Source organism: Rhinatrema bivittatum, chromosome 8 (genome assembly GCF_901001135.1).
Source record: "Rhinatrema bivittatum chromosome 8, aRhiBiv1.1, whole genome shotgun sequence".
In the NCBI taxonomy this organism is placed as follows: domain Eukaryota; kingdom Metazoa; phylum Chordata; class Amphibia; order Gymnophiona; family Rhinatrematidae; genus Rhinatrema; species Rhinatrema bivittatum.
The window spans coordinates 113,857,862-113,871,078 of record NC_042622.1 but is presented as its reverse complement, the minus strand read 5'-3'; the positions used below and the strand labels follow the sequence as shown (position 1 = coordinate 113,871,078).

General features: G+C 44.1%; 1 protein-coding gene across 1 annotated transcript in view; it reads right to left on the bottom strand.

Annotated features, from left to right (window-relative positions):
• Positions 1 to 13,217, bottom strand: part of PSMB7 (proteasome subunit beta 7) — a 193,246-nt gene that overhangs the window by 140,582 nt on the left and 39,447 nt on the right. Inside the window, exon 5 of the mRNA XM_029613081.1 lies at positions 8,314 to 8,429. Coding sequence (XP_029468941.1) covers positions 8,314 to 8,429 — 116 coding nt within the window. The remainder of the gene's footprint in view (positions 1 to 8,313; positions 8,430 to 13,217) is intronic.

Genomic DNA, 13,217 nt, shown 5'->3' with positions numbered 1-13,217 from the left:
GCACCCTCAATTTCCTATGAGACAGTCACCAGGGTCAACAAAGGCATAGTTAACTGGAACCACAGGGTGCACAGGCTCCATTGGAGGACATGCATATGAAGGCAGATTAGAGAAACCACTTAACTGCTGCCGCCAAGTAGCCCAGGACAAGCAACACTTCTGTGTCTTGTGGTTTCTCCCGATCTGTCTGTATCAACGTGTGAACCAGGAATCGGAGGCAGCACATGCGATCAGTCGGGAGAAACGCGCTCTCTCTTCTAGAGGGTCTATCCATGTCCTAATGAGCTTCATTTTCTGGATTGGAATCAGGTTTGATTTTTCAAAATTTACAATAAAACCTAATGACTGAAGGAATTGGATTATCTTCTGCAAAGAGTGTAATACCCCTGCTTAGGAAGCTCCTGTTTTTAGCCAGTCATCCAGGTAAGGGAAAAAACAAATGTCCCGATAACAAAGATATGCTGCAACAACTAACAGGAATTTTATGAAGACCCTCAATGCCATTGAGAGCTTGAAAGGCAGCACCTTGAACAGGTAGTGAGATGATTCCACTACAAACCATAGGTAGTGCCAATGGGAGAGATGGTTGGATATATGTGTCCTTCAGATCCAGGGCACACATCGAATCCCCCACCAGAATAAAAGGTAGGATGATGTGGAAGGAGTTCATTTTGAATTTTTACCAGTACAGATCCCTTAGGCACTCCACTGCCCACCCCCCTCCACTGAGAAAATTGCCCATTTAATCCTACTCTCTGTTTCCTGTCTTTTAATCATTTTGTAATCCAGGAAAGGACATCGCCACCTTTCCCATGACTTTATACTTTTCCTAGAAGCCTATCATGAGGAACATTGTCAAATGCCTTCTGAAAATCCAAATACACTACATCTACCGTTTCACCTTTATCTACATGTTTATTAACTCCTTCAAAAAAGTGAAGCAGATTTGTGAGGCAAGACTTGCCTTGGGGAAAACCATGCTGACTTTGTTCCATTGTTAGACTGGAAGATTGGGCATCCAAATGGCCGATGAAATTTAATGTGGACAAGTGCAAGGTGATGCATACAGGGAAAATAACTTTTGCTGTGGTTACACAATGTTAGGTTCCACATTAGGAGTTACCACCCAGTAAAGAGATCTAAGCGTCATAGTGGATAATACATTGAAATTGTTGGCTCAATTTGCTGTGGCGGCCAGAAAAGCAAACAATGTTAGAATTTATTAGAAAGGGAATGGAGAATAAAATGGTGGATGTCACAATGCATCTGTATCGCTCCATGATAAGGCCACACCTTGAATACTGTGTGCAGTTTTGGTCACTGCATCACAAAAAAGATACTCTGTGCTTTTCCCAGTACTGGGTACTGGGAAAAGCAGAGAAAGGTGACCAAAATATTAAAGGGGATGGAACGGCTCCCTTATCAGGATAAGCTAGAGAAAGGGCTGCTCAGCTTGGTGAAGAGATGGCTAAGGGGGGATATAATAGAGGTCTACAAAATCATGAAAGGTCTTGAACGGGTAACTGTGAATCGGTTATTTACTCTTTCAGATAATACAAGGAATAGGGAGCACTCCATGAAGTTAGCAAGTAGCTCATTTAAAACAAATCTGAGAAAATTATTTTTCACTCAACGCATAATTAAGCTCTGGAATTTACTGCCAGAGAATGTGGTTACAGCAGTTAATGTAGCTGGGTTTAAAAAAGGTTTGGATAAATTCCTAGAGCAGAAGTCCATAAACTGCTATTAATCAATAAGGATTAGTAGCTTGGGTACTTGCAGTACTTGTGACTTGGTTGGCCACTTTTGGACAGAGGATATCAGGCTTGATGGACCATTGGTCTGACCTAGTATGGCATATCTTATGTTCTTATGTTATGCAGAAGGTGCTCCTAAAGAGCGCCAAGTGCCCTCACAGTTTAGTAGGAACCCATATGAGCACCCCAAGTCATCAAGGTCACTTGATAAGGGCGAGGATGAAGCAGTGTTCTGTCTCAAAGTACCTAAGGCTCTATCATTTCTGGTGTGACACGTATAGAAATGGTCAGTGGCTACAAAAGCTGATTCCATTAGGTGCACATTCCCCACTGTAGACAGTCAATATGTAAGCACATCAGTGGCACCATATGGATAGCGCTTGCCATGTGGTTCAGAAGCACTAGAATCTGTAGGGCTACAGGAGACCTCATCAACCAAAGATTTCAAGTGAGAATGGTCAGAAGGAAAGCCCTGTCCAACAGAAAACATCTCTCTTTCAAATAATCTTTCAAGACCATTGGATTTTGTTTTAGTTGATGAGAAACCCCAGTGTTTGAAGGATCTCAGTCGTGGATGTAGGGTCAGTCCACGCCTTCTCTCGAAGGAGATGCTATGAGTCAGTTGTCCAGGTAGGGAAAGAATCAAATTACCTGCCATCGAAGGTGGGCAGCCACTAGCGCAACGCACTTCATGAAAACATGGGGGCTGCCAAGAGTTTGAACTGGTAGAGCAAAGTATTCACTTCGAAATTAAGGTAGCACCAAAACGAGGGTTGTATAGAGTTGTGGGCATAGGCTCCTTAAGGTCCAGAGAACACATCCAATCCCTTTGCTGAATGAATGGTAGAATCATGCCTAGCGAGTTCATTGGAATTTCTCCCAATGAAAGAACTGGTTCAAATCTCTCAGGTCCAGAACTGGACAGAGTCCTCCTGATTTCTTGGGGATTAAGGCATAATGGGAATAACATTCCCAGCTGCACAGGGACAAAGGACTTCCCTCTATCGCCCGTTGACTAAATAGATTCTGCTCCTAGAGATGGAGCTGAGGAAGATGGTATACTGAGGTGTGGTAGAGTAGGTAATTGGGAGAAATGCAGTCAGTAGCCATAGTGGACAATCTTTAGGACCCACTGATCATTTGATATCAGGTCCCACACTGGGCAGAAGAGCCAAATTCTGCCTCCCACTGTTGAAATCTGTTGCATCTAAAACCTCTCCCAGGCTTTGCCAGAATTTGCTGAGGCACCTTCTGCTGAGGATGGTCTCTCTGGCAACCCCAAGTTGGGAGTGGATGATGCTTTTGCTGCAGTGTGGACAAAGGAGGCAGCCGGTACTGGTGATAGGAATGATACAAACGCCTTGGATAGTAGGGACGTTTGTATGAGAAGAAAGGCCTCCTAGTGGAGTGTGGCTCTGCCATAGTGAACAGGGACTGGACTGCCACATTCTATCCTCGATTTGAATAACAGTCTCACATAATTTCTCCCCAAAGAGATTATCTCCCAGACAGGCAAGTCAGCCAGCTTCTCATGAACATCTTCTCAAATACTGCTCGTTCTAAGCCATGCCATTCGGCATGCCACAATAAAAGCCATAGACATTCTTGCAGTGGTGTTATACTGCTTCTTCTAAATTTAACAGAAGGAACAGAGAGAACTGTTGGCCAGAGTCAGAACATATGAAAGGTTTCAGAGCTTGGATACATTGTATCAAGTAAAACTGGTGGTACATCATTCTGGCAGTTAACATGGTCCCCTGGAACATCTTTTTTTCTGAAATCCTTAAGGATTCAATGATCCTTCCCAAACAGAGAGTTGGAGTGGAGTAAAGTCTTCTTGGTCTTCTTGAGGGCTGACTCAATTACAACAGACTGGTAAGGAAGTTGAACCATAGCCTTTTTCATATACTTTAAATTGAGTTTTCTAGCTGCTATGATGCCCAAGCAGGGCATCTCCCACATCCTCATCTGTATCGCATCTAAGACAACATTGGTAGACAATGCTGTCAGTTCAGGAGGTTAAGAATTTTGAATAACCCCATAACATTAGTGCACAGGTAGGAATCCTTGCAAATCTCAGTTTTCAGTGCTGCGTCCATCTTCTCAAATTTTGAGTACATACGGTCTTCCAATGGAGACATTCTGATCCAGCGGAACTGGAGGTGGGTCCAATGGGATACCCGTTAGAGGTTCCCGAGGACTACCCTGGCAAAGGAACACTGGACAAAGAGCAGTAGGACAATGGTGGTGATGCAGGAGACCACTGCGGCTAGTCTGGGTATGGAAAAGGCAGGGCTTGGTCCTCCAATTTAGGAGAATCCACCGCTCCCAATGAGGAGGACATTGGCATAGAGAGTGCACCAGGCATGACCCTCTGTGGCGACAATGTTGCAATGGGCTACATAAGGATTGGAGGAAAAGGAGATAGATAAGGCAGAAAAAGCACTGATGGTTCTGCTGTGAGGGAAGCTAAGAATCCCCAGCCAATATCCGTGATTTGTTCCTTAGAGGGTTGTAGTCTCTGAGCCAGTGTTAGAGAGGGGACATCTTCCTCCAAAACAAGGATGGAAAGTTGATTGGACACTAGAGGAATTATGGAACAGATTGGCTCCCGTGATTTCAAGCGTAAACTTTGGATTAGGAGTTGAGAGACTGGCATAGCTCATGCAACTGGTAGTGGGAACCAAAGCGGGTCTTCCTGAGTGGAGCTCCTGGAAGATTATATATATATAAAAACTATCTCCCAGCAGATAGCAGAGCAGCCTGTAGAATGTCAAGGGTATAATGTTCAATTGGAAGAGCAGGTAGTATGTTCACTGCCGTAGGTCTTTCATCTTGAGTGTGTTTAGAGTGACACAAGGAAGCTACTAAATGAGTGAGGCAAGGAAGACCATTGGGATGCACCGGAGGGTCTGTAGCATTGGGAGATTTGCCATCTATTGCATGCTTCGAGGGTTGCATCAAGTGCATCGATGGAGCAAGCATGAAAGGAATAGCCTTCGATGCATATTTCAACGTGACTTGTGTCAGGACACACATCAGGCACTCCGATGCGCCATGCACCCCAATGTGCCAGGCATCGGATGCATCAATGCACCATTCATTGATATGTTCTTTGGTCGGTGCAGCTCACTATGCGTCAGAGCCTTCTTCTAATCGGTGCCTGTGCTAGAAGTGGCAATGCATCCCAATGGTTGTGCTTCTTTGACACACGGAGTGCCTGTACTTTGGCACAGACACATGCTGGTCCTCAAGTTAGGATGAGTGGGAGGCTACCCGGGGGGAAGCCTGATGAAGCATGGCTCCGGGAAGATGATTTGCTCTGGATCCATGCCTGTGAGCATGGGGATATCCGACTGCAGGCCTTACAGTCTGGCTGATTGTGGTCAGGCCCCAAACAAATATAGCACTGCTCATGGCCATTTGTGATGGTCATAATTTGGCCACAGATATAAGATCTGAAGCTGTTTATGATGCACTTATCAGACATGATCTGAGCAGGGTTCCAGAAATTTTTTCCAGAGAGATCAAACTGTTCAAATTCACTCTCTTTTCTTTAAGGTAGCACTGAAAAGTGCTATTTGGGGTGCTGCAAGCAGGTAGGCAAAAAAGAGGCAATAAAAAATAGAAAAAAGTTGAGGAGAATTCATGCTATAGCTCAGACAAAAAAAGACTTGAGGAGACTTCTGCAGGAACTCCCACACATGCACGTAGGACTCAAAACTCTACTAGCTTGGAGAGACAAGTCCGTTTGGTGCTGTTGGATGATGTCACCCACAGATGATGGCTAATTCAGGCTGCTTATCGATGGAATATGTTACATCATCTCTCTTCCTTAGAAAAGGACATGGAAAGCAAGATCAGCTATAGATAAAGTTGAAGCCATAATTACTTTTCCATTTATTTCCACTACATATAGCACATGGACCGGAAACTTGTGGCCAGGGCAGATAAAGAGCAAACTAATTATACTGATTAGCTGCCTCAGTTTATTCCTACCTTTTTCCTCAGGATAAATATGTAATCCTTTTTAAACTTTTTGTTAATTTTACTTATTTATTTATTTAGAGCTTTTCTATACCGGCATTCATGATACAATCACATTATGCTGGTTTACATGTAACAGGGGGTGTAATAACCTTGAAAAATTAACAAGTGGAGAGAAGCAAAGAAGTTACAATAAAACAAGGGGGTTAGAACTGGGGGAAGAAGACGACAAAGCTGGAGTAACTTAACAGTAAGAGGAGCAGTTATTTACATTGTGCTGACAAGTCTCTCAATATAAGTTGCGGTGATTCAGTTAGGTTCGGGAAAGGCTCGTTTAAACAGCCAAGTCTTAAGCCTTTTTCTGAATGTTAGTAAGCATGGTTCCTAAGATCTGGGGGCATGGCATTCCATATAGATGGTCCCGCTGTAGAGAAGGCCCGGTCTCCGAGTGCTAGATGATGTGTCGATTTGGTTTGGGAGACATGTAGTGATCCTCTGTAGGCTTCTCTGATGGGTCTGGATGAGGTATGTAGTCTGAGCGGGAATTGAAGGTTAAGAGGGGCTTGGTTGTGGATGGATTTATGGATGATGGTGATGGACTTGTGAAGTATTCTGAAGTGTATTGGCAGCCAGTGTAAATGTTTGAGAATGGGAGGGATGTGGTCTCTTCTTCTAGTGTTTGTCAGGATTCTGGCTGCCACGTTTTGGAGTATCTGGAGAGGTTTGATGGAGGAGGAAGGGAGGTCTAGCAAGATAGAGTTACAATAGTCTATCTTGGAGAAAATTACAGCTTGGAGGACAGTTTTGAAGTCTTGAAAGTGAAGGAGTGGTTTGATTCTTTTTAGTACCTGCAATTTATAAAAGCAGTCCTTGGTTGTGTGTACTTATCCATATCTCTAACAAAACAATATTTAAATCAGCTGCAATGAGAACTGTCTTCCCCATACAAAGCTTCCCCCTGCCCTCCTTACAAAGTGTTGTAGTTAGATTTGGAAAAGGGAGGGGTGCTGGGGGTGAACTAAATAGATAGATCATTCTGCCATTCACAACTATGTTACTAAATGTATTAAAAACCATTCAGCTAAATGTGATAAGACTACATACATATCCAAAGACTAGTAATCAGACAGGGAGCTTGGCATAGCAGGTATCTGAATGAAATTATATCCGATGGCTCTATTTTCACAACAGCATGAGGGAAAGGTTTTGAAAAAGACAGTCTGAAATAAGAATATCATTTTAGAAAAATAACCAATATAAAACAAAAAAAGCAAATCAACATAATTATTAATGGAACCAACATTTCTGGAAAAAAGTTAACTCAGTATTGGACCCTTATCTAGAGATTGATAACAGAGAAGATATTTCATTTCATCTATGAGTTATATACAGCACAGCATATTAAGAACACAACTCTGCTTAGTTCCCATGATGAAAGAGGGGAAAAACAATTAAACAATGTTATCCTACACTCTTTAGAGGCTGAAGTGAAAAAAAAATCAATTATTCTACACTTTAATGCATAGATTTCAAAATCACCTTTGTATAGGTCCGAAACGACGCAGCATTTCAGGGGCGTGCCGCAGCGTGGCTCCGGCCCGGGGGCGTGGTAGAGGCCTCCGGACCAGCCCCCGGGGACTGGAACACGAGCGGGGCTGCCGGCCGGCTCGCGCAAAGTTACGCCTGCTTTCAGCAGGCGTAACTTTGCCGACAAAGGTGGGGGGGGGGGAAGGGAGGGGAAGGTGGGGGGAGGGCGAAGGAAAGTTCCCTCCAAGGCCGCTCCGATTTCGGAGCGGCCTCGGAGGGAACAGGTAGAGCCGCTGGGCTCGGCGCGCGCAGGTTGCACAAATGTGCACCCCCTTGCGAGCGCCGACCCCGGATTTTATAAGATACGCGCGGATCTTATAAAATCCAGCGTACTTTTGTTCGCGCCTGGTGCGCGAACAAAAGTACACAATCTCGTATTTTTTAAAGATCTACCCCACTGTGTACAATTCTGGAGATTGCAGCTTCAAAACGATATAAACAGTTCGGCGTTGGTCCAGAGGGAGACTACTAAACTAGTTAATGGTCATCATGCAAAGCATATGGGGAACAAAGATCTTAACATGTATACCTTGGAGGAAAGGTGAGATGGGAAGGTAAGATAGAGACATTTAAATATCTTCAAGGTTTCCATGCATAGAAGTCGAGCCTCTTTCAGCAGAAAAGAGGAACTAGAATGAAGGGTCATGGGATGAAGGTGTAAGGGGATAGAATCAGGAGTAATCTTGGGAAATATTTCTTTACAGAAAGGGTAATGGATGCATTGAACAGCCTCCCACTGGAAGTGATAGGGACAAAAATAGTATATGAATTGAAGAAAGCTTGGGTTAAACACAAAGGACCTCCGAGGGAGTAATGGGAATTGTGAAGCAAAATTATTTGGGCAGATGGTCAAACTAGATTGGCTATGTGGTCTTTTTCTGCCATCATATTTCTATGAATAAAAACACTTTTAAAGCACATATATTTCTCATTTATTAGATAGAACTGTAAAGTTTTAAAAAAGCACAAGCTGATTACTCACCCATTGTTACATAAGGTAATTTGTCAGTTGATCCATGAGGATAAATGCTGTACAGATGAGGACCAGTGCAGTCGACTCCTCCCAGAACTAGGGCGGCTCCAATGTAACCTTGATACCTGGAGAGCAGAAAACAGATGCATGGCAGGATGTACATCTATGAGATATCCTATATTAATAGGATTTGAGTGTTGGTTAACCTGTCAGTCATGCTCAAACATTCTACCATATAGAAAGAGATTTAAATGTGAATTAAAAACATGGCTATTCAAAAATGCATACAATTTAACTTTAAAACATCAGAATATTCAGGACCACAAAACCAAGGAGGAATAGATCAATGTTAATATAGACTACAAATTTTGACTTGATAAATGCCTGCCTCTGCATACCACCCCTGTAACCAATCTCTATTGTCTATTCGTTGAGTAACAATTATGAATGCCACTTTATAAACAGTTGTGATCTATAAATGGAAAGAAGGTATATAAAATATCTAAATAAAAATAAAATAAATATAGCACAGTAATAAGTAGTGGCTATTTCTTAAGACTACTTATTTGTTGACTTCCTCTCCAGGAATTTGTCCAAATGTTTTTTAAACCCAGTTATGCTAAATGCCTTAACCACCTCCTCCAGCAATTAATTCCAGAGCTTAATTGTGCATTGAGTGAAAAAGAATTTTCTCCAATTTGTTTTGAAAGTGCAACTTTAAATCTTCATGGAGTGTATCCTAGTCTTTGTATTTTTTGAAAGAGTAAATAACCAATTTACATTTACCTGTTCAATTCCATTTTAGATTTTATAGACCTCTATCATATTCCCCCCTCAGCTGTCTCTTCTCCAAGCTGAACAGCCCTAACCTCTTTAGCCTTCCTCATAGGGGAGCTGTTCCATCTCTTTTATCATTTTGATCGCCTTCACTATACATTTTCCAAAACAGATAGAAATAGCAGCACAAGCCACCCACAGGACTCCCAGATACTAAAGAAAACTAGTGTCCTGAAGGCCAACCTAGTGGGTCTGTACAGAGGACCCAGGTTGGACTGCCTGGTCAGGCTTTCTGCTCCCTGGAACACTAGGGATCGAGGTGCTAGAGGTGGTGTTCACAGCCCCTGGCAGGATACAGACCCAGTCATTACACAAAAGTGACATCTAGTGCCCAGATTTACGGGCGAGTGCAGGGTTCCAAAAGAAACCTCGATAAATGGCACCCAATCAAGGACTGCTGCTATGATGATAGAGCTAGCAGAGTTGGGAGGGAATATTAAATACAGGGAAACATTTAAATACTATTATTTTTATTAGCAGAGAATTGAATGTAATTAATATTTAAAAGTTATCATTATGAGTTGGCTCACTACTAGCACCACTCACTGAGGGACAAAGGCTGAAGACTAATGTACTGAGATTTCTAAGTCAAATATGTTTTAATACATTTCATTTCTGTAAATGTTTTCTATATAAACTGTAGTTTATAAACAAGTAAAGTTTTTTTTCCCATTTGGTGTCCATTTGGGGGAGAGGGGGGAGGGGAAGAGAGGAAGCATAATGATGCAGTAACAAGCTATTCAACTTCTGTGACCCCTACCTGCTCAAGTATATTTATCCCGTTTTTACAGGGTGTTTTATAGGAGTATTTTTCCCCCAAAACAGGTAATATTCCTACACATCTCTTTCCTTATCCAGAGACGGCAAGAAATGGACTGATTCAAGTGAAAATCTGATATCACTTTAGGCAAGAAAGAGGGAACTGTACACAGTTTAATTGCTCTGGATTTACCAGAAGGAATGATTCCCTGCAGCTCGGGAATTCACCGCGCAGAATATATTGCCACCAGAAACACCATTTTGAAGGTCAGTAAGCGGTCGAAATATAGGACCTGCCAAAAAGTCCAAACCAGATTAAGAGTCCACAAGGAGTCCGCAAGGGAGGACGAAGATGTTTCACTCCCCTCATGAACTGGGCCACATCAAGATGAGACGATAAGGATTCACCATTCACCTGGCCCCTGAAACAGGCAAGCGCCACTATCTGTACCTTCAAGGAATTAAGGACCAACCCTTTATTCAACCCATCCTGCAAAAATTCCAAAATGAGCGGGATCCTAACTGAACAAGGAAAGATTCCTTGATCCTCAACAAGCCTCAAACACTCACCAAACCCTTGCATAGGCTAAGTAAGTGGAGACTTTTGTGCTTGTAGAAAGGTGGCAATCACCACAGTAGAATATCCACGCTTCAACAAGCGAGCCTTCTCAAGGGCCATACCGTAAGACAAAACGGAGTTGGATCTTCATGAAGGACAGGTCCCTGCTGCAACAGATTCCTGTGTGCCGGAAGACAAAGGGGGGAGTCTATCAGGAGTCTTCACAGATCTGCATACCATGGTCTTCTTGCCAAATCCAGTGCCACCAAAAACACCACCCTTCGACCATCTGAACTGTTCTGCCCAACACGGGCCATGGAGGAAAAGCATACAGCAGCTTGTCCTCGGGCCAGACCTGTGCAAGAGCACTGATACCCAAGGACTTCGGATCTCTCCTGCTACTGAAGAATCAAAGAACCTCTGCATTACGAGAAGTCACCAGCAGGTCTAGGAACAGTAGGTCCCAGCGATCCACTATCAGCTGAAACACCTCATCCAACAATACCCATTCTCCCAGGTCCAGACTCTCCCTGCTGAGAAAGTCTGCTCTTACATTGTCTTTTCCTGCAACGTGTGAGGTCAAGATCTCCTGAAGAATCATTTCCGCCCATTCCATAAAATTGGTCTATTTCCTGCAACACTTGCTGGCTCTTGGTTCCTCCCCTGCCATTGATGTACACCACCGTTGTTGCGTTGTCCGACATTACCCAGACCTCTTGACCCTGCAGACTACCACTGAACTGCAAGCACACAAACCAGACTGCCCAGGCTTCCAGCCAATTGATGTTCCAGCGCCCTAGTGCCGATAGTTCCTAACAGTTCCCCCACCCTGGAGGCTCGCATCTGTCGTGAGTACCAACTAGTCCGGCGATGTTAGGGAAACTCCCTTTCTCAGATGATCCACTTGCAACCACCACTGGAGGTAAGAGCAGATTTCCATTGGCAGGTGGAGCAGTTTCGAATAGTCCTGAGACTGCGGGTTCCAACGAGATAGCAGGGAACACTGAAGAGAACACGTGTGCCCTCACCCACAGCACCACTTCCAGGGTTACTGCCATCAAAGTTGAGTACCTGTAGATAAGCTCACACTGTTGGGCGTATAGTATTCACCAAGAGACGCACCTGCGTCATCAACTTCCAAATACGAGCTTCTGGCAAGAAATCTTTGCCCTGCCTTGTATTGAACTGAACACCCAGACATTCCAATGACTCAGATGGCTGAAGACTGCTCTTAACTAGGTTCACCACCCAACCAAGCTCTTGCAACAGGGAGATCACCTTGCGGGTCACCAGTCTGCTCTCTTCCAGAGACTTGGCCTGAATCAGTCAGTCATTCAAATATGGATGAACTAAAATCCCATCCCCTCTCAACTCTACTACCGCCATCACCACCATTACCTTGGAAAAAGTTCTGGGTGCACTGGCCAGACCAAAAGGCAACACCTGAAACTGATAATGGCACCCCAAGACTGCAAAATGCAGAAAAACGTTGGTGCTCCAATTAGATAGGAATATGGAGGTGTGCCTTGGACAGATCCAAGGAGGTCAGAAATTCCCCCAACTGCAAAGCCATTATCACTGAGCACAGAGTTTCCATACGAAAATGAGTCACCCACAAATGACATTTGACCCCTTTGAGATCCAAGATGCGACAAAAGGAGCCCTCCTTCTTGAGCACAACGAAATAAATGGAATATTGCCCCATATTTTCTTGAGGTGTGTGTATTGGAACCACAGCCCTAGGACTGAAGAGCCTTGACAGAGTAGACTCCATTGCCTGTTTCTTTTGCAGGGAGTGGTAGGGAGACACCATATACACGCACCGAGGAACACTGAGAAACTCCAGTGCATATCCTTCTCGTATCACCTCCAGGACCCACTGATCCAATGTGATCTTGACCCACCTCTGAAAAAAAGAGAGAAAGGCGTCCACCTATCTCCTGTACCCAGGGGTGGGTCAGCAAACCTTCATTGGGAGACTCGGGAGAATCCACTACCCGAGCCCGTGCCCTGTCTGGGATGAAAGGACTGAGAATTACCGAAAGGACAAGTCCTCTGGAAGGTCACTTATCTGTGGGGTCAAAAATGCTTGGATCCCCGAGCACGACCTCTCATGGTAAAGGAGCGCAGCGTATGCTTCCTATCCTCCGGCAACCTGGGAACTGGGGATTTGCCCCACTTAGTGGCCAATTTCTCCAACTTGCTTCCAAATAAGAACAAGCCTTCAAAGGGCAATTTCGTAAGGTTAGCCTTGCATCTGCTGACCAGTTTCTCAGCCATAACTGATGCCGAGCCACTATTATCGAAGCGACTCCTCTGGCCAAAGTGCAGACTAAATCGCAGCCCACATCTGCCAAAAAGTTGGCTGCTGGCTCCATAACTGCCCTGGAATTCACTCCAGAGTCATCGACCTATCTGCAAAGTAATTGCCACAGCTTCAAATGCTTGTTTAAGGATGGTCTCAATCCTCCTATCATGAACATCCTTCAAGGCCACTCCTCCCTCTACGGAGATAGTCATCCATTTTGGAGACTGCACAAACAAGTGTGTCCACCTTTGGAAAACGTAAACACTCTCTCACCACTGGATCCAATGTGTATAGACCTTCCAAAACCTGGCCCCCTTTGAAATTAGCCTTGGGGCACTCCACTCAAGATCAATCAATTCTTGAATGGCCTCCATAACAGGAAAAAAAATCAAGAGGCTTTACACAAGGAGACCAAAATGGGATTTTTCTTTGGCTCAGAATTGGAATCCA